At 38.7% G+C, this 26614-nt stretch overlaps 1 protein-coding gene across 5 annotated transcripts in view; it reads right to left on the reverse strand.

Annotated features, from left to right (window-relative positions):
• The window catches only part of Sfmbt1 (Scm like with four mbt domains 1), a 100451-nt gene that overhangs the window by 44748 nt on the left and 29089 nt on the right, over nt 1–26614 (reverse strand). For all 5 annotated transcript variants that reach the window (XM_041662529.1, XM_041662532.1, XM_041662528.1 and 2 more), the window contains one exon: nt 6681–6814. In XM_041662529.1, coding sequence (XP_041518463.1) covers nt 6681–6708 — 28 coding nt within the window. In that variant the 5' untranslated portion in view covers nt 6709–6814. The remainder of the gene's footprint in view (nt 1–6680; nt 6815–26614) is intronic.

Raw genomic sequence — 26614 nt, forward strand, 5'->3', positions numbered from 1 at the left:
AGAAGCTGGGCAGTGGTGGCGCACACCTTTAATCCCAGCACTCGGGAAGCAGAAGCAGGTGGATCTCTGTGAGTTCAAGGCCAGCCTGATCTACAAGAGCTAGTTCCAGGACAGGCTCCAAAGCTACAGAGAAACCCTGTGTTGAAACACCACAAAAAAAAAAAAAAAAAAAAAAAAAAAGGAGAAGAACATAAAAATGGTAGGGCCTCCCTGGATGACAGTATGACATCTTATCACTAAGCCTATCGTTTGCAAATTGCACTCAAGACTGTAGGATGCTCAGTCCCACATACAGCATCTACATCACACTGCTTCACCCTCAGCACTCAGACACTCAGAGAATATGAAGCTGCAACTTCATCAAGCACAAATCCAAACTGGTCAAAACTGCAGCACAGATGCAGGAGGGGCTCACAATACCATCAGCTGAAGAGGTATTAGCAAGTAATGGCTGCCGGAGAAGAGTCAGTTTTATTTGTCTGCAAGCCCTGAGAGGTTGCCCATGGTCTAGCAGATGCTCTAACCTGTGCACACATAGGCTAAGTGGACTCACTAGATTTTTAAAAAGAGCACAAGAAGTTAAGAGGGAAAAACAGCTAGGGGTTTTGGAAGAGTTGGAGGGGAGGGAGTAGACAATGGATTTAATCAAAATACACATTCAGTAAAACCAAAAGACCATACAAAATCAAGATCTGAACAACCAAATATGGATGAACCAGAAGAAAATGATCTAAAAAATAACCTTAAGAGAATGTTTGAAATTCTTAAAGATGAAATGAGAAATTAACTTAAAGAAATGGAGGAAAAAACAAACAAAAAATTGGGAGATATCGCCAAATCACTTAGAGAAAACCAAGAAAAAGAAATCAAACATATAAAAGAAACTATTCAGGACTTGAAAACTGAGATAGAAAAAAATAAAGGAAACACAAGCCAAAGGAATTATAGAAATAGAAATCTTGACAAAAAGATCAGGAACCACAAACGCAAGCATGAACAGCAGAATACAAGAAATGGAAGAGAGAATCTCAAGTGCTGAAGATAAAAGAGAGGAAATAGACTCATCAGTTAAATAAAACATTAAATCTAACAAAGGCTTAACGCCAAATATCCATGAAATATGGGACACCATAAAGAGGCCAAATCTTAGAATAATAGGTATAGAAGAAGGAGAAGTTCAATTCAAAGGCACAGAAAATTCATTTAACAAAATCATAGAAAACTTTCCCTACCTAAAGAAAGATATGCCTATGAAGATACAAGAACACCAAATAGACTAGATCCAAAAAAAGTCCTCTTGCCACATAATAATCAAAACACTAAACATACAGAGTAAAGAAAGAATATTAAGAGCTGCAAAGGAAAAAGGCCAAGTAACATATAAAGGTAGACCTATCAGAATTACCCTGACTATAGGCAGAGTAGACAGAACTGAATGCAGGGAAGAAGGGCAGACAGAGAGCCGCCATGGAACTGCCAGGTCAGACATGTTAAATCTTTCCCAGTAAGCCACGACCTCGTGGTGTTATACAGATTATTAGAAATAGATTAAATAAAGATATGAGAGTTAGCCAATAAGAGGCTAAACATAATGGGCCAGGCAGTGATTTAATTAATACAATTTCTGTGTTGCTTATTTTGGGTGTAAACTAGCAGGGCAGACAGGACCTAAAGCAGGCCCTCTCACACAACAGATTGGTGCTCCAACATGGTAAACTGACTCCACATAAAATCTGAGAGATCTTCAAAAAGAATACAGAGTTTACCACAGCTTCTTGCTGTTTGCTGGCGGCTTGCCTCAGTTGCTTTAAGAGAGATCTTCCTGATTCAGCTGTAGCGGCACAGTTTTAAAATGCTGGCTTTCTGGGGTATGCTGCTAGCGCAGCTACTGTCTCTTGCAGGAGACAGAGCATTGACTTGCTGTATATGCCCGAAAGGGAGGCACTGCTCGTGGCTCAGAGGCACAACTGACTCACAGGCACAAACAGCTTTGCTACACCAGCAGTGCAGTGCACACAGCTCAGAGGCACAAGCGGTTCCGCCATGTTGAACTAGGTGGGGCAAGCAGGCAGTACCTGTATTTGACCTGGGATTGTCGCAGCTTAGATTCTTAGAGCTTAGCATTCTAAAAGTGCAAAGCAAAAGTGTTCCTGGACAGTAAAGGATTAAGATTCAGAATAGGACAGATTCAGACATAAGTGACCTCTAAATAGGTCACAATGTTGAATAAATGTACGGAGGCTTGGGAGAGAGAAGAAAAAGAGTATAGAGAGTCATAAAATAAAGTTAGTGCTTTAAAAAAAGGATAAAGTCTTTAAAGAAACAGAGTACAGATAATCAGAGATTAAAAAAATAAGCTACTTAAAAATGGAAAATTCACAGAGTCTGGATTATGTGTATTATTGTGTTTTCTTTAAATTTTTTGACTGTGAAGGAGCTAAGTACAGAGAGATGTTTCATTTGTTTTTTTATTTATTAAAAATTTCCAGCTCCTCCCCTCTTCCTATTTCCCTCTTACTCCTTTCCCCCTCCCTCTCCAGACCTAAGAGAATACCCTGCCCTGTGAGGACTCCAAGGTCCTCCCCTCTCCATCCAGGTCTAGGAAGGTGAGCATCCAAACAGACTAGTCTCCCAAAAAGCCAGTACATGCAGTAGAATCAAAACTCAGTCGTTGCCTTCTCAGTTTGTCAGCCACATTCAGAGAGTCTAGTTTGATCACATGCTCGTTCAGTCCCAGTCCAGCTGGCCTTGGTGAGCTCCCATTAGATCAGTCACATCGCAGAGACACGTTTCATTGTGTGGGATGCTAAGCTAAACCAGCATGGATATTATAAAGGTATTATGACTTCAGAATTAGGGTATAAGAATATGGTGTTTTGAAAAAGTGGTTCTTCTTTTGTTTTCATAGAGGATGAGACCCTGTGGACTGCTTCTGGACCAATATGATATGACAGACCATGCCCTCCTGAAAGGTTTCTTTAAACACCCTCAAAAACTTACTTTACTTAACTGTTGACAGAGATTAACCTAGCACATAGGATACACTATGAAAGACCTAATTAACAGCGCCCCCATACAGCACGTAGCAGTTTGGAGAGAAAAAACTGCACCCATATTCCCAAATACTGTTTATAAATTTTTTTTACATTTCATTTAGATATAATATAGATATAAATAATCTACATTGGTATGGATTTGGCTTTATTGATATAAATTTAAGGTCAATCTTGTTATATGTATATTTCTGCTCTTGATTGAGGTATTGTGATTGTGTAGTTCATATAAAAATGTAATGCATAATTAGGAAATATAGATTGTTAATGGATAATCATCAATAATAGTCAAGCTTGTAGTCATGTTAGTTAGAATTTCTAGATATATAGAGATATATTTCAGTTAGACAGGCATACTTCATATCTTTCAAAGACTACAGAATATGGCATTTAAAATGATTTAATAACTTAGGACTTTTCATGACCATGAGACACATCTGCACCTGGAAGCACTAATCTACTTCAAGAGGAAGATGGGCACCAAAGAGGCTCCTTATGGAGTTGGTTGGCCATCTGGGCAAGAAACTGCTCTTGCCTGGACTGATGCATGAACTGGACATGAAGAACCCATGGAGAGATGACTGCTGAACTTGCCTAAAGGTGAGAAGATCCTTCAGAGTTCCTAATTCATAAAAGAGTCTGGGAGACATTTTGCAGGACACAGAAAAAAATGACTGAACTGTCTTTAAAATTTCCTGCTTCATGAAAATGTCTGCTGGATACTATGGGCCTGTAGGCTAAAGATGGATGCCCCGATGGTACAGAAGAACTTTGGATGACTGTACAGGCAGCAAGATGTCTCTGTCATTTCTAGAGTTTTGGAAGTTGCTTACAATGTACTTCCTGTTTAATTAAGTAATATTATATCCTTCTGGAGTCTTTGATGGAGTTGAAGAACGAATAGTTATTATTATAGTTTTCCTTAGTTATGATAATACAAGATAAAGTAGATATAAATATGGTAACTGTAGTTCTTGCTTGATACTGTTTTGTTATATGTAATTTCACTATGTTAAAGTTAAAATCTTCCTTTTTGTTTAAACAGAAAAAGGGGAAATGATGTAGGAGGTTCTTGTGTCTATGTGTTGCTTTCACTGGCTGAATAAAGAAACTGCCGTGGCCTTTTGATAGGGCAGCACTTTGGCAGGCGGAGTAGACAGACTGAATGCTGGGAAGAAGGGCAGACAGAGAGCTGCCATGAAACTGCCAGGTCACACATGCTAAATCTTTCCTGGTAAGCCATGAGCTCATGGTGTTATGCAGATTATTAGAAATGGGTTAAGTCAAGATGTGAGAGTTAACCAATAAGAGGCTAGACATAATGGGCCAGGCAATGATTTAGTTAAACAAACAAACAAAAAAGAATTACACCTGACTTCTCAGTGGAAACAATGAAAGCCAGAAAGTCATGGTCAAGCATTATGCAGACATTAAGAGACCACAGATGCCAGCCCAGACTACCACACCCAGCAAAACTGTCAATCATCATAGAAGGACAAAACAAGATATTCCATGACAAATCTAGATTTCACCAATACCTAGCCACAAACCCAGCCCTACACAAAATACTAGAAGGAAAACTCCAACCCAAGGAAGATGGCTACACCAACAAAAACACAGAAAATTGATGATCTCATTACAGCAAATCCAGAAAAAAATTAACATCACCAATGATGAAAACTAAATTAACAGGAGATAGCAACCACTGGTTATTAATATCCCTTAATGTAAATGAACTCAACTCACCCATAAAAAGGCACAGGCTAACAGATTGGATATGAAAACAAAATCCATCCCTCTTCTGCATACAAGAAATGCATCTCAACCTCGAAGACAGACATCGTCTCAGAGTAAAGGTTGGGAAAAAAAATATACCAATCAAATGGACCTAAGAAACAAGCGGGTGTAGCTATTCTAATATCTAACAAAATAGACTTCAAGCTAAAACCAGTCAAAAGAGACAAAGAAGGACATTTTATATTAGTCACAGGAAAAATCCATCAAGAGAAAATTTCAATACTGAACATCTATGCCCCAAATACAAGGGCACCCTCATATATCAAAAAAACACTTTTAGGGCTGGAGAGATGGCTCAGCGTTTAAGAGCATTGCCTGCACTTCCAAAGGTCCTGAGTTCAATTCCCAGCAACCACATGGTAGCTCACGACCATCTGTAATGAGGTCTGGTGCCCTCTTCTGGCCTTCAGGCATGCACACAGACAAAATATTGTATACATAATAAATAAATGTATTAAAAAAACACTTTTAAAGTTTAAATCATATATTAAACCACACACACTAGTAGTGGGAGACTTCAACACTCCCCTCTCACCACAGGAGAGATCAATCAGACAAAAAATGAACAGAGAAATAAGAGAACTAACAGATGTTATGACTCAAATGGACTTAACAGACATCTATAGTATATTCCATCCAAACCACAATCCCAGAGACCTTAGACAACAATGCAGACACTAAGAGTTATATAGACATAATCTACATGGGAAGTAGAAAGTATAAAAAGACAAGATCTCCTGAGTAAATTGGGAGCATGGGGACCTTGGGGGAGGATTGAAGGGGAAGGAGAGAGGCAGGAAGGGGAGCAGAGAAAAATGTAGACCTCAATAAATATCAATAAGAAATGTTAAGACAAAAAAATACACTCATTGGCATTTTTTCTCCCAAAATAGATTACTGTATCCATGATTACTGACAATAACTTATTTGCAATAGCTAAAAATTAGAAAAATCAAAATGAATGAAAACATGAGTGGTTAATATAAGTGCAATACATTCATGAAATGTGACTCATAATACAAAGTAACAAATTGTAGCTGGCAAGATGGCTCAGCAGGCAAAGACATTTGCTACCTGAGTTCAATCATTAGGGCTCACATGGTGGAAGACAAGAACCTACTCTCCCAAACTGTCCTCCCATCTTTACATGTAAGCCATGTCATGCTCACACCACACAAATTACACATAAAAATTAAGTAATTAATTAGTTTTTTAAAGTTAATAAACTTTGACATGCAAGAGTGTCAACTCATCAAAAGTTATTTTGGGGGAAAAATGTCAAATGGTCATATACTAACTTTATTCATGAGGCATCTTTAAATGGCAAAATTACAAAGACAGCAGATTAATAACTGCCTCAGATTAAAAAGTATAGTGAGGGGGCTGGACAGATAGCTCAGTGGTTAAATGAGCTGACTGTTCTTCCAGAGGAAGCTCACATGGTGGCTCACAACTGTCTCTAATTCCAGTTCCAGGGAACCTTATCAATGCCCATAAAATATTTTATATAACAGTTACATGAGAGAAACTGAATGAAGGGTAACATGGAACCTATTGACACTATCTTTGCAACTTCCTATGAATTCAAAATATTTAAAAGCAATTATAAAGTAATCAGCAAAGTACAATTATGTAGAAAATGCAGCCTGTTAATAAAAACTTTTTTTATTTTTCAGCAAACAGTAGTTGTAGTCCCTAGTGCCAGGCCCAAGAGACAGCAATGAAAACTGTATGACTTCAAAGGACTGCTAGTTTAATGGTAGAAAAGACAAGTCAGACAAAGTGACACAGGCATCTGCACTCTGGAGAGGGGTTTAGCAGAACCGATACCTGCATCCAGCTGCTGCTCCCCGTTCATCTCCACAGCATATGGGCTGGCTCCTCCCCAGGCCAAGGATAGGTTGGGGCTCTGCTACGATAGGACGATGATCTTAGGTTTCAACTTTCAGTAGGCATCCAAGGATCTAAACAAAGGTATTTTTAGAAAGTTACAAACATGGCCAGCATTTGATTGGGTTGAGAGGGCAGAGAAAAGAAAATCACTTAGAGGATGTAGGATTACAGTGGTGGGGACATGGCATCTTTTCCAAATGTGAAGTTTGTCTAATGAGTATGGATACCCAGAGGAGTGTACAAGAAGACTGTAACAGCCTTAACAGCTAGGGATTACAATAAATTGTGACTGAAGAGATGGCTCAACAGTTATGAGCACTGACTGATGACTTCAGGACCCAGGTTTAAGTCCCAGTACCCATATGGTGGTTCACAACCACCTGTAACTCCAATTCCAGGGGATCTCGATGCCTTCTGGCCTCCTTGGGCATCAGGCACGATGGCACACACCTTTATTCCCGGGACTCAGTGAGAGGCAGGCATTTTGTGAGTTTGAAGCCAGCCTGGTCTATATGGCAAGTTTCAAAACAGCCAGAGCTACATACTGACAACCTGTCTCAAGGAAAAAAGAAAGAAGAAAAAAAAGTTTTACTGGAATAGAATCCACACAGGAGATGTACAATCTAGTTATTTTTAATTAAATTTACAGAGGATTTAGCTATTACCATATACCAGTCTTAGAATATCTGTGTCATACTGAAAAGAGACTTCATGCTCATGCTCACTAAGCACACTAAAAGGTGACCGTCATCATCATGAGATCACAGGTACAGAACAATTATCACACCTGCCCTGGAGCCAATAGAAGCAGAACCAGACTTTTAACCAAGAAGGATATCTACATTTCATGTCCTTGATTACTGTATTATCTCTGAAATCAAAGCAAATAATGATGACTTTGAACTCCTAATGCTCCTGGCTCTGCCTTCTGAATGGTGGGATGCATGGTTGTTATGGTTAATTCTAAGAAAGAAAATTCAATAACTATCAGGTAGTTAAGGGGAAAAACCCACTAAGATATTTTAATTTGCATACCTATTCCAATTCAAAAGACGTATACTTTTAAAGTCTGCTGTTAAATATGGTGGATGTCCAATTGTTCAGATTTACAGCTCCTGGCAGGTATAAGTCACTAAAAGCCACCCCATTTCCTGTTCCTTCACTCTCAACAGTACTCAACCATCATTCCCTGCATATGTCTGCTTTAGAGAGTAAATTAAACTAGTGTTCAAATTTGTCAAATAAACTTGATTTCAGGATAAAAATCTTCTGCTGATTTATTAAGTTGTTTCTCCTGATTATTTTATTGTTGCTAATCTACTGCTACATGTCTAAAAAAATTAAAAATTAAAGTCTGACAAAGTCCAGATTTTAAAGCACTGACAGACAAATCTTAGTCACCTATATAAACTAAATTAAATTTGATCAAAATGTAATCTTTTCAAGATTATGTAAATTCAATTACCAATAGAGTATCTGTCTTAGCTCAGAAACTGACACTAAGAAATGCATTAAACACCTAAAATTATTTCCTCTTAGGAACAGGTTCTTCTAATGCCCAGGCAAGACTTTATTTCCAGACTTAAGTGATTCTCCTGGAAGTTTCTCAAATATTAACACACTTGGCAAACAATGAGAAAATGTTAAGGAAAACATGGCACAAGAATATAAACATGTAAAATATAGTCACTAAATGTCTTGTTTTGAGACTATGTCTCTCTATAGAGCTCTGGCTGCCCTAGAATTTATAAAGCCAGGTTTGCCTTCAACTCAGAGATCTGCCTGCCTCTGCCTCCCTAACCTCTGTTGTGGTTAAAAGGCGTGCCAACACACCCATTCATTAAAAGTGTTATTAATGAAACATTTTTATTCTCAATCAAATTCCAAAGGAAGTGCTTTACTTTATTGATATGCTAATTCTTTAAGAGGACATGCATATCCAAAAGGTGAGAATGTACACAGGGGCTGAGGATATAGCATAGTGGTAGATCATTTGTCAAGCAGAGACACCCTGGATTTGACTCCATTAACAAGAAAAGAGCAATAACAAAACAACAATAACACACATACATATATGGCTTAGAGTTGATAAAGCAATTGCGTAGATGGAAGTTTCTGTAAAGATTTGTCACTCGAGGCCAGGTGGTGGTGGCGCACACCTTTAATCCCAGCACTCGGGAGGCAGAGGCAGGCGGATCTCTGTGAGTTCGAGGCCAGCCTGGTCTACAAGAGCTAGTTCCAGGACAGGAACCAAAAGCTACGGAGAAACCCTGTCTCGAAAAATTAAAAAAAAAAAAAAAAAGATTTGTCACTCGTATTGTTTTACTAAAATGCTGTTTGGTCAGTAGTCAGGCAGGAAGTATAGGCGGGGCAAGCAGAGTAGGAGAATTCTGGGAAGAGGAAAGGTAGAGACACAGTCACCAGCCAAACGTAGAGGAAGCAAGATGATAATAAAAAGGTACCAGGCCATGTGGCTAAACACAGATAAGAATTATAGGTGAATTTAAGTTGTAAGAACTAGTTAGTAATAAGCCTGAGTTATAGGTCAAACGGTTTATAATTAATATAAGCCTCTGTGTGTTTATTTTGAAATGAACAGCTGAGGGCCAGGCAAGACAAAAACTTTGATCTACAGGAATAGCCAACAGTTTCCTCATTGGATTTAAGGCCTGCTATACAGGGAGAAATACTACCTGGTACTGTAAATTTGGCCAATAATTCATGGCTGGGAAGCACACATGACCCAGGGATGAACCCATTACTATTATTTTGCTAAATGAACATAATATCAACTTGCTCTCTAATTTGTATCTCTCTGCTCACAGATTAGTGAAGCTCTCAAATCTCAGATCAAATCAGCAGGAATTGTGCAGTGGATAGCAGTTAATGTAGAAGCTCACACCTGATCAGGAAGTGTTGGTGGCATGCTCAGTCACAATGCACCATCTATTCTACTTATTTTTTCATTTTTATTTTATGGGTATGAGTGTTTTGTCTGCATATATGTGCCTGAGGAGGCTAGAACAACAGAACCCTGGAATTGGGTGGGTGCTGGGAAGTGAACCTGGGTATTCTTTTAAGAGAAGCAAGTGCTCATAACTCTTGAGCCCGATCTCCAGCCCAAATGGGATTTATCAATACTACATAAAACTCTACCCCAAGGCTTAGGGACCATCAAGGAGGAGGGGAGAAAAAGACTGTAAGAGCAAGAGGTCAAGAGAGGACCAAAGCAAAACACTCTTCTGAACATGACAGAACTGCTATTCTCATGAACTCACAATAGCTGTGTCTGCATAAGATCAAGCCAGTCAACGGCCTAGCATGGAGGGAAAAATAGTTCATGAACCCCTATCCCTGATGAGCTATGGACAGTTGATGACCTCTCTGAGAGGAAGAGTCAGTTTTCTTTAAAGATGTGGCTCCTGGTAGATCAACCATGCTTCAGTGGATGGATAAGACCCAGAAATATATGGGCAGCACAAACTAGACTCTAGGATGTTTTCTTTTTTAAAGAGGAGGTTGAAATGGGTATAGAGGGGCAGGGGTGAATGTGGGAAGAGATAGGGATGAAAATATGATTAAAATTCTATTTATGAAATTCTCAAATTTATAAAAATATTTTTATAAAACTACCTTGTTCTTGAATATGTACAGCAACATTATTCATAATAGATAAATGGTAAAAATTATTCAAATGTTTACCAATCAATTAAGGATAAATAAAATGTAGAGTATCTAAGACAATGAAATCTAAATCATCCACAAAAAAATATAATACTACTACATTTTATGATGTGATACGGTGGTTTAAACAGGTATGGCCCACACAGACTTTTTTTTTTTGCTTTTTCGAGACAGGGTTTCTCTGTGGTTTTGGAGCCTGTCCTGGAACTAGCTCGTGTAGACCAGGCTGGTCTTGAACTCACAGAGATCCGCCTGCCTCTGCCTCCCAAGTGCTGGGATTAAAGGTGTGCGCCACCACCACCCGGCCCACACAGACTATTGAGTTTGAATGCTCAACCCATATGGAGTGGGGAGTGATACTATTAGGAAGTGTGGCTTTGCTGGAGTAGGTGTGTCACTGTAGAGGCAGGCTTTGAGGTCTTATATGCTCAAACTGTGTCCAGTGTGGTACACAGTCACCATCTGCTACCTGCAGATCAAAATGCAGAACTATCAGCTCCTTCTCCAGCACCGTGTCCGCCTGCATGCCACCATTTCCTGCAATGATAATGGACTAAACCTCTGAAACCGTAAGCCAGCCTCAATGAAATATTTTCTCTGTAAGAGTTCCTGTGGCCATGGTGTCTCTTCACAGCAATAGAAGACATTTGGGTACCTTAAAAATACTATAGTAAGTAAAAGAAGACAGACATAAAAGCCAAATTTTGTATGTTTCCAATTATGTTAAACATCCAAGACAGGCAAACTGTCTTCACCTCTACAGGCACAGAAAGATTAATGGAGGCCAAACACCAGGGAGAGAGGTCAATAATTAACAGAGGGTGGTCTGTGCTTAATATTTTTTTTGATGGAACACTAAATATTTGAAAACTGGATTGTGATAGTGATAGCTATATCATCCTGTAATAGCTGGTAATGATAGCTAAGATCCTGGTACTTCTCTGTATATTTTTTTAAGAAAGAAAAACTCAGCCAAGCATAGTGGCACTTGCCTTTAATCAGAGCAGAATTTGGGGCCGCATAGTCTACATGGTAAATTCCATGACAGCCAGAGCTACACAGTAAGACTCTATCTCAAAAATAAATAACAAATAACTAAATGATAAAAGAAAATACTCTAACTGTATACTTTGTGTCTCTGTATGTACATGTGTGTGGGTCAGAGGTCAAGGGACTCTATCACCTTCCACTATTTCGGGGGACTGGGTTCCTCCCTTCCTGTTGGTCTCACCTAATATGGAACTTACTGAATTGGCTAGATGACTGGTCAGCAAGCCCCAGAATCTCTCCTGTTTCATCCCCTCCAGTGTAGAATTACATATAGGTTTATGATAATGCACTTGGCTTTCTATTTTAATGTGGGCCGTTAGGATCTGAACTCAAGTTCTTATGCTGTGTCAATCAGGTGGTTGACTGATCAAGCCTTCTCCTCAGCCCCGAATACTTCACATAAGTGATTTTTTTAACACAATATTTATTATGTATCCAGTGTTCTGCCTGCATGATGCCTCCTGAAAGCCAGAAGGGGGCACCAGATCTCATTACAGATGGCTGTGAGCCACCATGTGGTTGCTGGGAATTGAACTCAGGACCTCTGGAAGAGCAGCCAGTGCTCTTAACCACTGAGCCATCTCTCCAGCCCCCCACATAAGTGAATATTATGACATGTAAAATACATTTTAGATTTTTCTTTAAAAATGGTATGTATACTGAAAGAATCTATTGCTGCGGGGTATAATAAGTACACGATAAACCCCAAGATTGTGTTATTTACTGGAAAAACCTGCCTAGTTGTACTATGGCTCGGTGCTAGCACATACTTTTAATCCAAGAGCTTTCCACTTGAATATTGTAAATAGGATTAAATAAAGTCAACCATAGGTTAAGAGGTGGAACAACCAAACAGTTGACAGGAAAAAAAAAAAAAAACATAGAGAGTGAGGTGGGGCAGGAGGACACAGAGATGCACAGGAAGTAGAAGGGAGGGACATTGAGTTTGAGGAGTTTTGTTTGAGATAGTGTAGGAGAAAGTTCTCTTTTGGGGACATTGGCAAAGGAGGAAAGTCAGCCAAGTGCTTTCTGTTTCTCTGAGCTAGCAGGTTTTCACCTAAATCATTATTGGTAAAATTGAATAACTGAAATTTAGATTTAAAACAATAGTCTATATTAGTTGGATTTTTCCAGGACAGGCTCCAAAGCCACAGAGAAACCCTGTCTCAAAAAACCGAAAAAAAAAATTCACTTCTAGTTGGATTTTGTCAACTTGACACAACTTGACACAAGCTAAGACACTTTCCAAGAAAAGGAACCTCCATCAGGTTGGCTTATAAGCACAGCGGGGCTTTTCTTGATTACTGTGGGTGTTACCACCCCTATGCAAGAGGTCCTGGTTGTATAAGAAAACAAGCTGAGCAACTCATAAGGGAAAGTTAGTAAGCAGCAGTCTTCCATGGTCTCCACTTCAGTTCCTGCCTCCAGATTCCTATCTGAACTCCTGCCCTGATGACAAACTGTTTTTTAAGTGCACACCAAATAAACCCTTCCACCAAAGTCATTTTGTTATGGTTTTATCACAGCAACAGATGAGAAACTAGTGCTGAAACTTCTGTATCAATTACTTTATGCTGCTGCGATAAAATAGCATGACCAAGGTAACTTATAGAAGAATGCATTTATTTGGGCTTATGATTCCAGGGGGATAGGAGTCCCTTGTGGTGGGGAAGCACAGCAGCATGAAGCATAGCAGCAAGAACAGGAAGCTGAGCCATCAACTACAAGCAGCATCTAGGGGGATGGTAGACACACAGACAAAGAAAAATGTCAACTAGGAGTGGAAATAGAATAAGGATATAAGCCCTCAAAGCCCACCCCCAGAGACACACTTCTTCAAACAAGGCTGCACTACCTCCCTGAACGTTGCTTCCAACTGTGGAACATGTGTTTAATAGTTGAGTCTATGTGGTCCCAACATTGGTAAACAGTGTTTAGAACTAATACTACCTTCCTCTAGAATTTATATGAACCATTAATAAATGTTTCTCCCCTCTCCTCCCAAAAAAAGAACTTATGGGATGCTAGAAAGACTCTGGCTTTGAGGAAGCCACTGGAGAATTAGAGCAGAAAAGGGGCATAATGTGATCTTTTCAAGGAGCTACTCTATAACTATGTTGAACAGTGTTGAAACAGACTGGAAATAAAAGCAGGAACAGATAGATCAATTTAGAAGATACTGGAAGAGTCCAATGAGAGGCACTGGTGTCTAGGTTGAGGACAGGAACAGTGAAAACATTGAAAGGAGTAAAGATGAATGAAGAGAGTAAATTCTGAGCCTGAACAATTGGAAGGATGCACTGTAACGAAGACTGTAAAATCTGAGAAGAGCAGTTTAAGTAAGAAAAGTCATGAATTCCAAAGGAAATCAGAGGAGCATGCCTGTCTGCTTCCATCACTACTGAGGCCTTGCTCTTTAAGCTTTCAAAAATAAGTTGCCAATTAGTAGAACTGTGACTTATACCTTATATGTGTAACATTTTGGGTTTAAGTTATTTTCATAAGCTATGCTTTACCTGATTATAACATCCATTTTTAAAAATAAAATCTAGAATAGGGTTGATTTTGGGGGTAGGGTTTGTTTTTGTTTTTTTCACTGTGGAAACTTTCTGATCAGCTTCAACCCCACCTTACACTTCATTTTCTCTAAATGTACTAATCAGCCACGAAAGGATTTCCCATGCTAATCACTAAGTTATGCTCACTGTAAAAAAGGTGTGACTTTCATTTTAAGTGTATGGGTGTTCTCCTTGCATATTTATCTACGAACCGCTTGTGTGCCTGGTGCCCTCAGAGCCAAAAGGAGGCACTGAATCCTCTGGAACTGGAGTTAGAGACATCTGTGAGCTGCCATGTGGGTGCTGGGAATTGAAGCTGAGTCCTCTGGGAGAGCAGTCAGTGCTCTTAACTGCTAAACCATCTTTCCAGCCCCTATGCTAACATTTTTAGGTCTCAATTGTCACACTAATTTTCTAGTACAGGCCCTCGAATGTTAATTTTTCTAAGTTTTAAAACACATTTTAAAAAGTCTCAGGCAGCCGGGCAGTGGTGGCGCACGCCTTTAATCCCAGGCAGAGACAGGCGGATCTCTGCGAGTTCGAGTCCAGCCTGGTCTACAAAGGGAGTTCCAGGACAGGCTCCAAAGCTACAGAGAAACCCTGTCTCAAAAAACCAAAAAAAAAAAAAAAAAGTTTTCTTTATAGATACCAATAAGAAGAACACTTTTTGTTGTTTTGTTTCCTTTTTTAGACAGGATCTCACTGTGTAGCCGTGGCTAGCCACGACTGGATGCTCTGTAGATCACACTGGTCTTGAACTCACAGAGAGATCCACCTGCCTCTGCCTCCCAAATTAGGATTAAAGATGTACACTATCACATTCAACAGATAAACACATTTTCTAAGTCAGTATATCTTTTCTTAAGAAATAAAGAGGACTCTAATTCACAAGCATAGCAATGTAAAAATGTACTAATTTATTATTAAAGGACTGAAAAGGCTGGGCTGCTTGGTAATCATTATCAAGAAAAAGTAATATTTAAGTGCCTTCAAATGAACTTGATAGTTCTAAAAGGTAGCCAATAAATATATTTAAAATTCTGAATTTTTACACGTCTGGGAAAAAGAAATTAAAACTATATTGATTCCATCTACACCAAAAAGAATGGCTTACCAAGAAAATAATAAAAACTGACACTGGCAAAGACTAGCATGAGCGTCCCCTTTAAGCATTGTTGGTGGGAAGGTAAAATGTATGTATATAGCCCCCTGTGAAAATCAGTATGGTAGTTCCTTATAAAAACAAAACCTACAACTATCATATGATCCAGCTTTATCACTCCTGTGTATATTTTCCAAAGACCCTAAGTGAAAAGTACATAAAATGGGGGCTGGAGAGATGGCTCAGTGGTTAAGAGCATTGCCTGCTCTTCCAAGGGTCCTGGGTTCAATTCCCAGCAACCACATGGTGGCTCACAACCATCTCTAATGAGGTCTGGTGCCCTCTTCTGGCCTTCAGGCACACACACAGAAAGAATATTGCATACATAATAAATAAATAAATATTTTTTAAAAAAAGTACATAAAATACATGTGTGGAAATGTTATTAATAAAACTCTTAATTTGCATATCATTTTTTAATTTAATAAAGTTAATACAGGGTACCCAACTTGTATGTCCCTGTCTATTTTTATATTTTAAACAGCAAATAAATATATCTTAGTACATGGCAAGTTTAGCTGTCAACTTAGGATACCAGAATGTTATTAAATTTAACTACACTGCTCAACCAATAATTGCATTTTACAGGTGAGGATGCAGAGGCTCACAGACATCAAACAACCTTCAGTTCATGGGTTTGGGGCAGCAGGGACTGGAGTTTTCCAAATCTTTGCAGGCTCCCAGGCTTCTCTGAATATCAGGAAAAAATAAGATGACTGTCAGGTATCATGACTGAGAACATACCAGACAACAACTAATTTTAACATCTAGTTGGCTGGCCCAAAGTGCTTAGAAACTTGATTAATTTGTACTAAGCAACTGGCAATTTTTTATTTAATACTTAAAATTAATCACAGAAGACAACCTGGAATACTAACTATGGTGGTTTGAATGAGAATGCCCCCCCCCCCCACTGGCTAATGGTTAAATATTTAATCCCAGCTGGGAAAAACTGTTTAGGAAGTGTGACCTTGACAGAGATGTATCACTGAGCAAGAGTTCTGAGGTTTCAAAAGGCACATGGCATCCCAGTGCTCTCTCTCTCTCCTTCCTGTTTGTGAGATGTGAACTCCCAGTGGTCCTTGCCACTGCCATGTCTTTGCTCTGCCACAATGGACTCCAACCCTCTAAAAAAATCATGAGCCCCATTAAATGCTTTCATTTATAAGTTTCCTTGGTCATGTTTTTTGTGATCGCAATAGAAAACTAAGACACTGACTCAGATTATTTAACTAACTCTAAGAGTTGAGCTACAGACAGAATAAAACAGAAACCTGAAAATAAAGCCCTCTAAATGCTTTTCATGTTCAAGAATGGACCTATTCAAGAAATGAACCTCAAACTAAAAATACTCAGTAGGTCTAATGAGTTCTAGAGATTTACTTGATTGCTTCTACATCATGAATAGCTATGGATGTACTCAACTGAGCATAGGCAGCCTCTTACCTAAACAAACAAACAAGATGACTACTAAGAAAGAAGAGGGTGGAGGGAACTGGGAACCCTCTGAATACCACAGTGAAAGACAAACTAAACAGGGTCAATTAGGGCATTTTAATTTTTATGTTTAACCCATTACTCAGAGAACCCTTCATGAGCTATGTATATAAATGGCTACAGATCAATGGTGGAGTACTTGCCCAAATACAAGTATTTTTCCACAGAAGCACTGCAATAAAAATAGGAGCAGTGACAGGGTTACTCCCAAGATCACCAAATAAAATCGGAAAACCAACAAGTATGTAAACTGGACAGAGAAATACAAGAAACATGAAAAAGGCAATGAGACCTTTGAAAGATCATACTCCTCAATTATCAAATAAAAGCATATTGAAATGGCTAAAATCTGAAAAAAAAAACTACTAAAAAATACAAAGAAAACTTTGTTATGAGAAATGGCAAATATTTTGTATTATCCCTCCCAAACCCTAGGCCACAGCTCTACAAGTAAAGCACCTGAAAACCAGTCACCCAGAAGCCGCTCTTGGAGCTGCAGCTCCTTGGTCTAACGTGACAAAAACATTTTCCACCTCTTCTACTGGTGGCCTTAAATGGAGACAGGACAGCACACTCATAAAACTTGGTAAGTTATAGCGCTTACATTACAGTGATTTGTGCTCAAACTGATAAAAGGTGATCATTATTCTACCTTCTAAATAGAAACAACAAACAAAATAAACCTCTATTCAGAGCATTAAAAAAAAGAAAAACAAGCAAAATACCAGATAAACCTAAAACAAGTTAGAATAGCACTTTGGGTACAATCAGTGATACAGAGTTGTCCAAACCAGGCCAAAGAAAAGGTTTCTGCTGAATTCACCTTTCTACCAAAACAGAAAACTTTCATATTAAATACAACACAAGAACTATGCCACCAGATTAACAATAATACTGAACAACAGGATCCTAGCGGAGTCTGAATTTATTCAAACTGTAAGGGGCATTCAATGTGTTTACGGAAAGCCTTGCTCAAAATGCAAAATAAACTCCACCTATAATGATTTGCCAGTGGCTTAATTCATATAAAAGTAACAGTTTTCTCAATTAAGACATAGTCATGATTTTTGGCACAAGGATGAAACATAAATTCTTAAAATGTATGACCTGTCTTGTATCAGCATCCTCACAAACTACAGATGCAAAATAAAAACAAATTAATAACTGGCTGGACAGTGATGGCGCACTTCTTTAATCCCAGCACTTAGGAGGCAGAGGCAAGTGGATCTCTGAGTCCTGGGCCAGCCTGGTCTACAAAGTCAGACAGCCAGGGTTATATAAAGTAACCCTGTCTGAAAAAAAAAAAAAATATGGGGATGTAACTGATTTAGAGCACAAGTAAAAATCTCTTCCTGTAAATAATCTGTACTTGACAGCTGGTTACTACCTTAGTTGTTAGTTTGTCTGCCTAGCTTACACAAAGCCATGGTTTGAATCTCCAGCACTATAAACAGGGTGTGGTCACTATAATTCTAGCTCTAGGGAGATAGAGACAAAAAGTAGAAATTCAGGGCCACAGCGACTTGGTGCCATCTGAACTACAAGACTCTGTTCCCAAAAAGGAGAGAGAGAAAACAGTATTTTTTTTTAACTAATACTATATCTTGAAATAGTAAGAAACTAGCCAGGCATATTGGCTCATACCTTTAATCCCAGCACTTTGAGAGGCAGAAGCAGGCAGGTATCTGTGAGTTTAAGGCCAGCTGATCTACAAAGTGACTTCCAGGACAGCCAGGGCTACATAGTAAGACCCTGCTTTTTTTTTAAAAAAAAAAAAAGGGGGGGGGAGAAGAAAGAAAATAGAAATAGTGAGAGTCTAGAATTGATTTTTTTCTAATAATAGTGGTTTTAAATTACATCAATTCTTTAGACATTCTAAGAAATTATTAAAGGTTGAGTATCTTTTATATGATGCCTGTCATCATAAGTGTTTTAAATTTCAGATTCTAGAATATTTGCATAGACTTTGCCAGTGAGCATCCCTAATGAACAATTCAAATTAGAGATGCTCAGTGTGTAGAACTAAGTACATTACTATATTTACTCTTGCCAAAATGGTCTCATCATCTTGTTACTTTGAGATAACAACCAGTTTAATTACTTCAAGAAGGAACACTATTTATTTATAAAAGATCTTCTTTAAATAAACTCCTCTGGGGTGAGGGAGAAACAGAGCTGACATCTGAGTGATCGCTGCACCAAACACAGTGCAGTAAGATTGTTTCACCATCTCAACAACATCTGAAATACTGCCATTTTAGAGGCCAGGGAATGGAGAACCAAAGAAACTGTATTACTTAATTTACACACAACACAAATTTAAAACCTAAGTCATTAAAACTTCCATCATGCTAATTTACTGGCTATCCAAAAAAGAAAACTTTATGTGAAAGGCTTCCCCCCAACAAATGGACTTCCTTATCTTCTGTCATTTCCTCTCAAACACTTTATGTATGTTCTAAAGCCTCAAATACAGAAAGATAGAGAACTACTTACAGAAAGCTTTTAGAGCTACAACCCAATGAATCAGCTAACAAAAAGTAACGCCAAGATAGGATAGATAATAGAGTGTTTTCTCTGAATTTGTCAAATGCAAATAGAGTACACATTTTTGTTTACTAACTCTTACATCTTAAATTAATCCATTTTTATTATTTCATGTATTGCCACAAGGCTGTGGCTTACTGAGTAAAGTTTCGGCATCTGTCTTCTTCAGAAGCTACATAGCGCCTCCTTGACTCCATCTACTTTCTCTATATGTATGTCTTCCAGCTTAGGTATATTCTGCCCTGCTATAAGTCAAAGCAGCTTTATTCATCAACCAATAAAAGCAACACATATACATCCCATATCATCTCTCCTTTTCTGTCTAGTTAAAAAGAAACTTTAATATAGTAAAATTACATATAACAAAACAAGTATCATGCAAGAATTATAGTTACAAGATTTCATTATGAGTCTAAAGTTTTACACCTAAATTATCTTTTATAATAACTAAGGAAAACTATAACTGTCTTCAACTCTTAAAAGACCCCACAAAAGGCCGGGCGGTGGTGGCGCACGCCTTTAATCCCAGCACTTGGGAGGCAGAGGCAGGCGGATCTCTGTGAGTTCGAGACCAACCTGGTCTACAAGAGCTAGTTCCAGGACAGGCTCCAAAGCCACAGAGAAATCCTGTCTCGAAAAACCAAAAAAAAAAAAAAAAAAAAAAAAAAAACCCACAAAAATATAATACTACCTAAGTAAACTGAAAGTCCACTATAAGAAACTTTCAAAGCTCTAGAATTGAAAGAGACATCTCACTGCCTGGACAGTTGGGGCTTCCATCTTCAGCCTACAAGCCCATAGTATCTGCCAGACTTTTCCATGAAATTTAAAAGGCTGTTTTACCAATATTGGCAGTTTTTCAGTCACTTTTGCCTAAATCCTGCAGAATGTCTGGCAGACTCTTTGAAGAAGCAGGAACCCTGAAGGACTGTCTCATCTTTAGGCAAGTTAAGCAGTCATTTTGTCGGTCCTGCATGTACAGTTTATACTGTATGCCATCAAGTAGTCCAGGCAAGAGCATTTTCCCCCCAAAAGGCTAGCCTTGTCATATTGAAGGCAAATTCCATAACAAGTATTTTTAATGCTATCAACCTCTCAGAAGTATCTGATTCTCCCAGAAGCAGGCATGACTCATTGCTGAGAAAAGTATAAATTCATAAAACATTTTAAATGCCATATTCCATAGGTCTTTGAATGATTTGAAGACTATCTATCCATCTGAAATGTATCTGTACTGTATTCCCATCCCTAACATCACTTAGATTTGCTATCTAGCAGTCATCACAGTAACCAGGTTTCATTTATTTCCTTGTGTTTGTCTTTTGTCTCTTTAGGGTACTGTACAATGACAATGGCTATTTGTACAACGAATGGCAGGCACAAAGAATGAGTCAAAGATGGAGAAAGGGAGCAAGGAAAAGTGAACACATTTCCAACCTATATCTCAGTTTTGTAATAACAATCCTAAAGAAGACTTCACAAGACATCAAGCCTTCGACTACTGTGAGTCACAGACCTCTACCTTAGCGCCTTCCTCCAAGAGTCTCCAATAACCACTCAACAACAGAGCAACTTCAATGAAGGAATAAGATCATATAAAAGGCAAAAAAAAGAAAAAAACCTTTCTAACTTCAGATCATTTCTCACAGTATTTTGAAGAGCTATAGTTCTAGAGTTCAAACTGAGGAGGGCATTTACAGTACACTACACAGAAACACAATAGAAGTTAGCAAAAGAAAGCCCTCCTCTCCGGCCTATATTCTGTACCCCAGACCCTTCCTACAATATAAAGTAATATGGTATGGCTGTCAAAGAGTAAAAGGTGAAAATCTGAGCCCTCATTTATTAGGTGAGACAAAAGACAAAGGAATCAAAAATAATATAGCAGGTTTAGCAGGTGAGATAGCTCAGTGCGTCAATGGGTTTGTAAAGCATTTGCTGTACATGACAATGGTTAGTTAGATCCCTTCAACTCACTAGGGAAGGGGAGAATTAGCTCCCAAATGTTCTCAACCTCCAGATGCACACTCTTGCATGTGCCATACAAGTCATAATACACAATAGTAATTAGTAATGTTTTGGAGGGGTTTTTTGTGTTTTTTTTATTTTTGTTTTTTTTTTGTTTTTTTTTGGTGGTGGTTTTTTTTTTTTTTTTTTTGGTTTTTTTTGTTTTGTTTTGTTTTTCGAGACAGGGTTTCTCTGTGGAACAGCCCTACCTGTCCTGGAACTAGGTCTTGTAGACCAGGCTAACCTTGAACTCACAAGAGATCCAACTGTCTCTGCCTCTCGAATGCTGTGATTAAAGGAGTGCACCACCACCACCTGGCAATCGCAATAATTTTTAAAAATACTATTGCAAATCTTTGTTTGTTTTGGAGAAGGTCTGACTGTAGTTTTTGCTATGGAAATAATCTGATCTTCGGCAAATAAAGTACTACAAGCTTACTTTTAATTTATTTGGCTGTGGGTCACTCTTAACAGGTCTGGAGAAGCTAGGCGGTGGTGGCGCACGCCTTTAATCCCAGCACTTGGGAGGCAGAGACAGGCAGATCTCTGGTGAGTTCGAGACCAGCCTGGTCTACAAGAGCTAGTTCCAGGACAGGCTCCAAAGCCACAGAGAAACCCTGTCTTGAAAAACCAAAAAAAAAAAAAAACCAGGTCTAGAGAAAAGGGAAAGAAACTCCAATTGCTAGCATTCTACTACTCTCTGTCTCTTCTCTTAGAGAAGAAAAATCTATAATCCAAAATGGATTAGCAAAGTAAAGTAGACTATGGAATAGTATTCACCCTTAAAAAGGAAAGAAATTTTGACACATGACTGTGTGTTAAACATCAGAGCTATAGGACAGATAAAACTGTGAGGGCTAATGAAATAAGTCAGTCACAAATATATATAATAAATAAGTAACCTATGACTTTGCAAATACTTACGTGTATATCTAGATTAGGCAGATCAGAGAGGCAGACGACAAAAGTGGTTTACCTGAGCTAGGAGGGCAGGATGAGCTTACTGTTTAATGGGTGTGTACGGCTTTCCAGTGTTACAAAACAAACAGTTACAGCAATGGATGGCTACAAAACAATGTGGATGGATTTAATTTCATTAAACTATACTTTTAAAGAGATCAGGATAAATTTTATTTCATAATAAAAGAGCGAGAGAAAGGTTGGCATCACCAATTTTTTTATTTTATTTTATTTCATTAATTAATTAATTTTTGGGTTTTTCAGGACAAGAGTTTTGCTGTGTAGCTTTGGAGCCTATCCTGGAACTTGCTCTGTAGACCAAGCTGGTCTTGAACTCACAGAGATCTGTTACATGGAGCAGGGGCCCTTTGTTCAATAATCACACAGAAACTGTATTCATTTAAACACTGCCTGGCCCATTAGCTCTAACTTCTTATTGGCTAACTCTTATATCTTGATTTAACCTATTTCTATTAAATCTGTGTATTGCCACATGACTGTGGCTTACCAGCAAGATTCTAACCAGCAGGAGCTCCATGGTGTCTGCTTGTCTGCCCTTCTTCCCAGCATTCATTCCCAGAGTTCTCCACCTGGATCCACAGGCAATAGGAAGAGAAAGTGAACCACTAGGCCTGGCTTGAGCTCAATGACACACTTCCTCCAACAAGGACAAACCTCCAATAACACCACTCCCTATGAGTCTATGGGCGCCATTTTCATTTAGACCACCATAGCTACATAATAAATGTTAGTATTCAGCATCGCACCCACCCTTCAGACTGTCTCATTCTGACACATCATCAGTGTAGCATGAGCGAAAGCACAGGCTCCTACAGCACTGGTGGAAACAGGCTTCGTGAGAGATAGGTTACAGACAGCTTTTCCTCGCTACTCCTTCAACATTTCATTTCCTGACAAGTTCCTAAAACTACTTATCTCCTTTAGATCAAAGCACCTGAAGCACCTGAAGCTGTTTTCTGTCTTCTCCATGCCTGCCTAAGTTCTGCCCTATCAAAAGGCCAAGGCAGTTTCTTTATTCAACCAATGAAAGCAACACATAAACAGAAGGACCTCCTACACCAGAGATCCACCTGCCCCTACCTCCTGAATGTTGAGATTGAAGGTGTGTGCCACCATCATCTGGCAATCACCAACTTTTTAAAGTAGTTAATAAACAGATTCATATCATAAATCATGATGAGCACCACAAATAAATGTGACTGGCAATTAAATACATCTAGATTTTAGTGTACTTAGTCATAAAGTAAAAAAATAAAAGACAAGAGACCTCAACCCTGGCAGTAAGTCGTAGAGTAGTGAAGAGGTAGCAATGACAGAGTGGGGGGGGGAGCATTAAATAAAAACTGCCACACAGGACCGGGCAGTGATAGTGCACACCTTTAATCCCAGCACTCAGGAGGCAGAGGCAGGTGGATCTCTATAAGTTCACGGCCAGCCTGGTCTACAAGAGCTAGTTCCTGGACAGGCTCCAAAGCTACAGAGAAACCTTGTCTTGAAAAACAAAAACAAAAACAAAAACAAAAAACAAACAACCCTGTAGCATCCCAGACTTGTGACAAACGGTCCCTAACCACGCTCTAAAGAGACGTTGGTTTGATATCTAAACTAACATGTAATCTGGGACATCACTGGACCTAAACACAGATTTACTCAACTCCAGGAGATAAGCACTAATCACACTGAGATCATAACCACAGTGAAGACCTGTTTCCCATTAGCTGCCAGTTCTAGAGGCTTGTCTCAGCTTGTGGTCAAGACACAGACACAGAGAAGTGACTGGGCTAAACTAAGATGAGTCCTTGGCTTTCTTATGCTTTAGGCACTATCTAAGATACTACCCTAGAGGTAGTATTTGGTGTCACAGTCCACACTCAGCTTAATCTATCCTATATCTAAGCTTTTTCTACATATAAAATTAAATATTTTCTATATGAGATTGTATTAGGGTTTTATTGTTGTGATGAGACACCATGACCATGGCAACTCTTATAAAGGATAACATTTATTTGGGGCTGGCTTACTGTTCAAAGGTTTAGTCCATTATTGTCACACTAGGAAACAAGGTGGCATGCAGGCAAGACACAGTGCTGGAGAGGTACCTGAGAGTTCTCCACCTGGATCCACAGGCAATAGGAAGAGAAAGTGAACCACTAGGCCTGGCTTGAGCTCAATGACACACTTCCTCCAACAAGGACAAACCTCCAATAACACCACTCCCTATGAGTCTATGGGCGCCATTTTCATTTAGACCACCATAGCTACATAATAAATGTTAGTATTCAGCATCGCACCCACCCTTCAGACTGTCTCATTCTGACACATCATCAGTGTAGCATGAGCGAAAGCACAGGCTCCTACAGCACTGGTGGAAACAGGCTTCGTGAGAGATAGGTTACAGACAGCTTTTCCTCGCTACTCCTTCAACATTTCATTTCCTGACAAGTTCCTAAAACTACTTATCTCCTTTAGATCAAAGCACCTGAAGCTGTTTTCTGGCTATGTGTAAACTTAATATTGCGGAGACGAATTTTTGTCAACTTGACACAAACCTAGACATACCTGGGAACAGGAAATATTAACTGAGAAATTATCTTCATCAGACTGGCCTGTGTCTACAAGGTGTTTTCTTAACTGCCAGTTGACACAAGAAGGTCCACCACAAGCAATGCTATCCCCCAGGCAGATGTGTAAGAAAGATAACTCAAAGGCCAGAGGATTTATTATGTATACAACATTCTGCCTCGATGTATGCCCACACGCCAGAGGAGGGTGCCAGATCTCAGTACAGATGGCTATGAGCCACCATGTGGTTGCTGGGAATTGAACTCAGGACCTCTGGAAGAGCAGCCAGTGCTCTTAACCGCTGAGCCATCTCTCCAGTACCCTACATGGAGACTTATTAATTATGAAGGTTCAACTTATAGCTTGGGCTTGTTCCCAATAATTCATCTAACTTGAATTAACCCACTTCTATTAATCTATGTCCTGCCATGGCTATTACCTCTTCTCCTGCACATCTGCTTCTTCCAAGTCACACTGGCATCCCTGGCATGCCTAAATGATCTCTTCTCTCTGCTTGGAAGTCCTGCCCATCTCTTCTGCCTAGCTATTGGCCATTTAGCTTTTTATTACAATAATCACAGTAACACTGTATTATCTTCACAGTGTACAAATATCCCACAATATATCCCACTTTTTGTCTAAATAAAAAGGGAAAGTTTTAACTCTAACACTGTAAAACTATATACATATATATTAAACAATTATCAATAAGAAATACATTCATAATGTTTAGTACTTTAATATTGGCAAATTCAAAGAAAATATTGCATTATCTATCCTATCTTGATGAGTTCCAACCTTTGTACCTGAACCATTTTATATCATAACTTGTAAAACCATCCTAAAAATATCTTTCTAGACCTAAAAACATCTTTTTAGATAAACAACTTAAGCTTTTATGTTTCTCAGCATTATAAACTTTACATCTCTTATATAAGTTTTTTTTGTCTGTTTGTTTTAGTTTTTGTAGGTTTTATTAAGTTAGGATTTCCGTAAGACAATGGAATTTCCCTACCCGGGAAATACCCTTAAGTTTATATAAGTTTTTTTTTTTTTCTGAATTTAGTACCAAGGAAAATTTTAACTATAACTATCTAGTCTTTAACCCTATCAACAAGCTAGGAAGAATATAATATTACCTGAGTAAGCAGATAGTATAGAACAAACAACTTCTAAAACTACAGGAACAACAAAAACAGCTGGTTTCCTGGACAGTCACCCAAAGTTCCTCTGCAACACTGGGGCATCTTCCTTTGGCCTACAATCCTAGACTATCTGACAGACTTTTTTGTGAAGCAGGAACTTTTGAAGACCTGTCCTACCTTCTCTTGGCAAAGCTCAGCAGTCTCTTTCTCTTGTGTCTATTTGTCCAGTTTGGACAGTACAGTGTCGGCAGTCAAGGCAAGGGCAGTTTCTTGCTCAGTGGCTGACAATGCCACTGACACAATAAGAGCAAACGCCATGTGCAAGTTCTCTGATGCCCATCATCCTTTTTTTTTTTTTAAGTAAATTAGCACTGCGAGGAGCAGACAGGTCTTACTGTCATGAAAAGCCTTAGGTTATTAAGACATCTTGAATGCTATATTCTATAGATATCTGATATATTTGAAAACCATCTGTCTATCTAAAATATATGTGCTTGGCCTTGAAAACATACCTAACACGGCCAAAAATCTGACTGTTAGATGACTACTAACCTGTATTTGTTAATTATCCTAAATAGTTTGTAATAATAACTTTCAAAGACTAGAAATGTACATTATAGTTTTAAATGAGCTGCATAGCTACAATACCTTAAATAAAAGTAGAAATGTGTGTCTACA

The sequence above is a fragment of the Microtus oregoni genome, unplaced genomic scaffold (assembly GCF_018167655.1).
Source record: "Microtus oregoni isolate MIOR12 unplaced genomic scaffold, Mior012 000013F_ref0000133, whole genome shotgun sequence".
NCBI lineage: Eukaryota > Metazoa > Chordata > Mammalia > Rodentia > Cricetidae > Microtus > Microtus oregoni.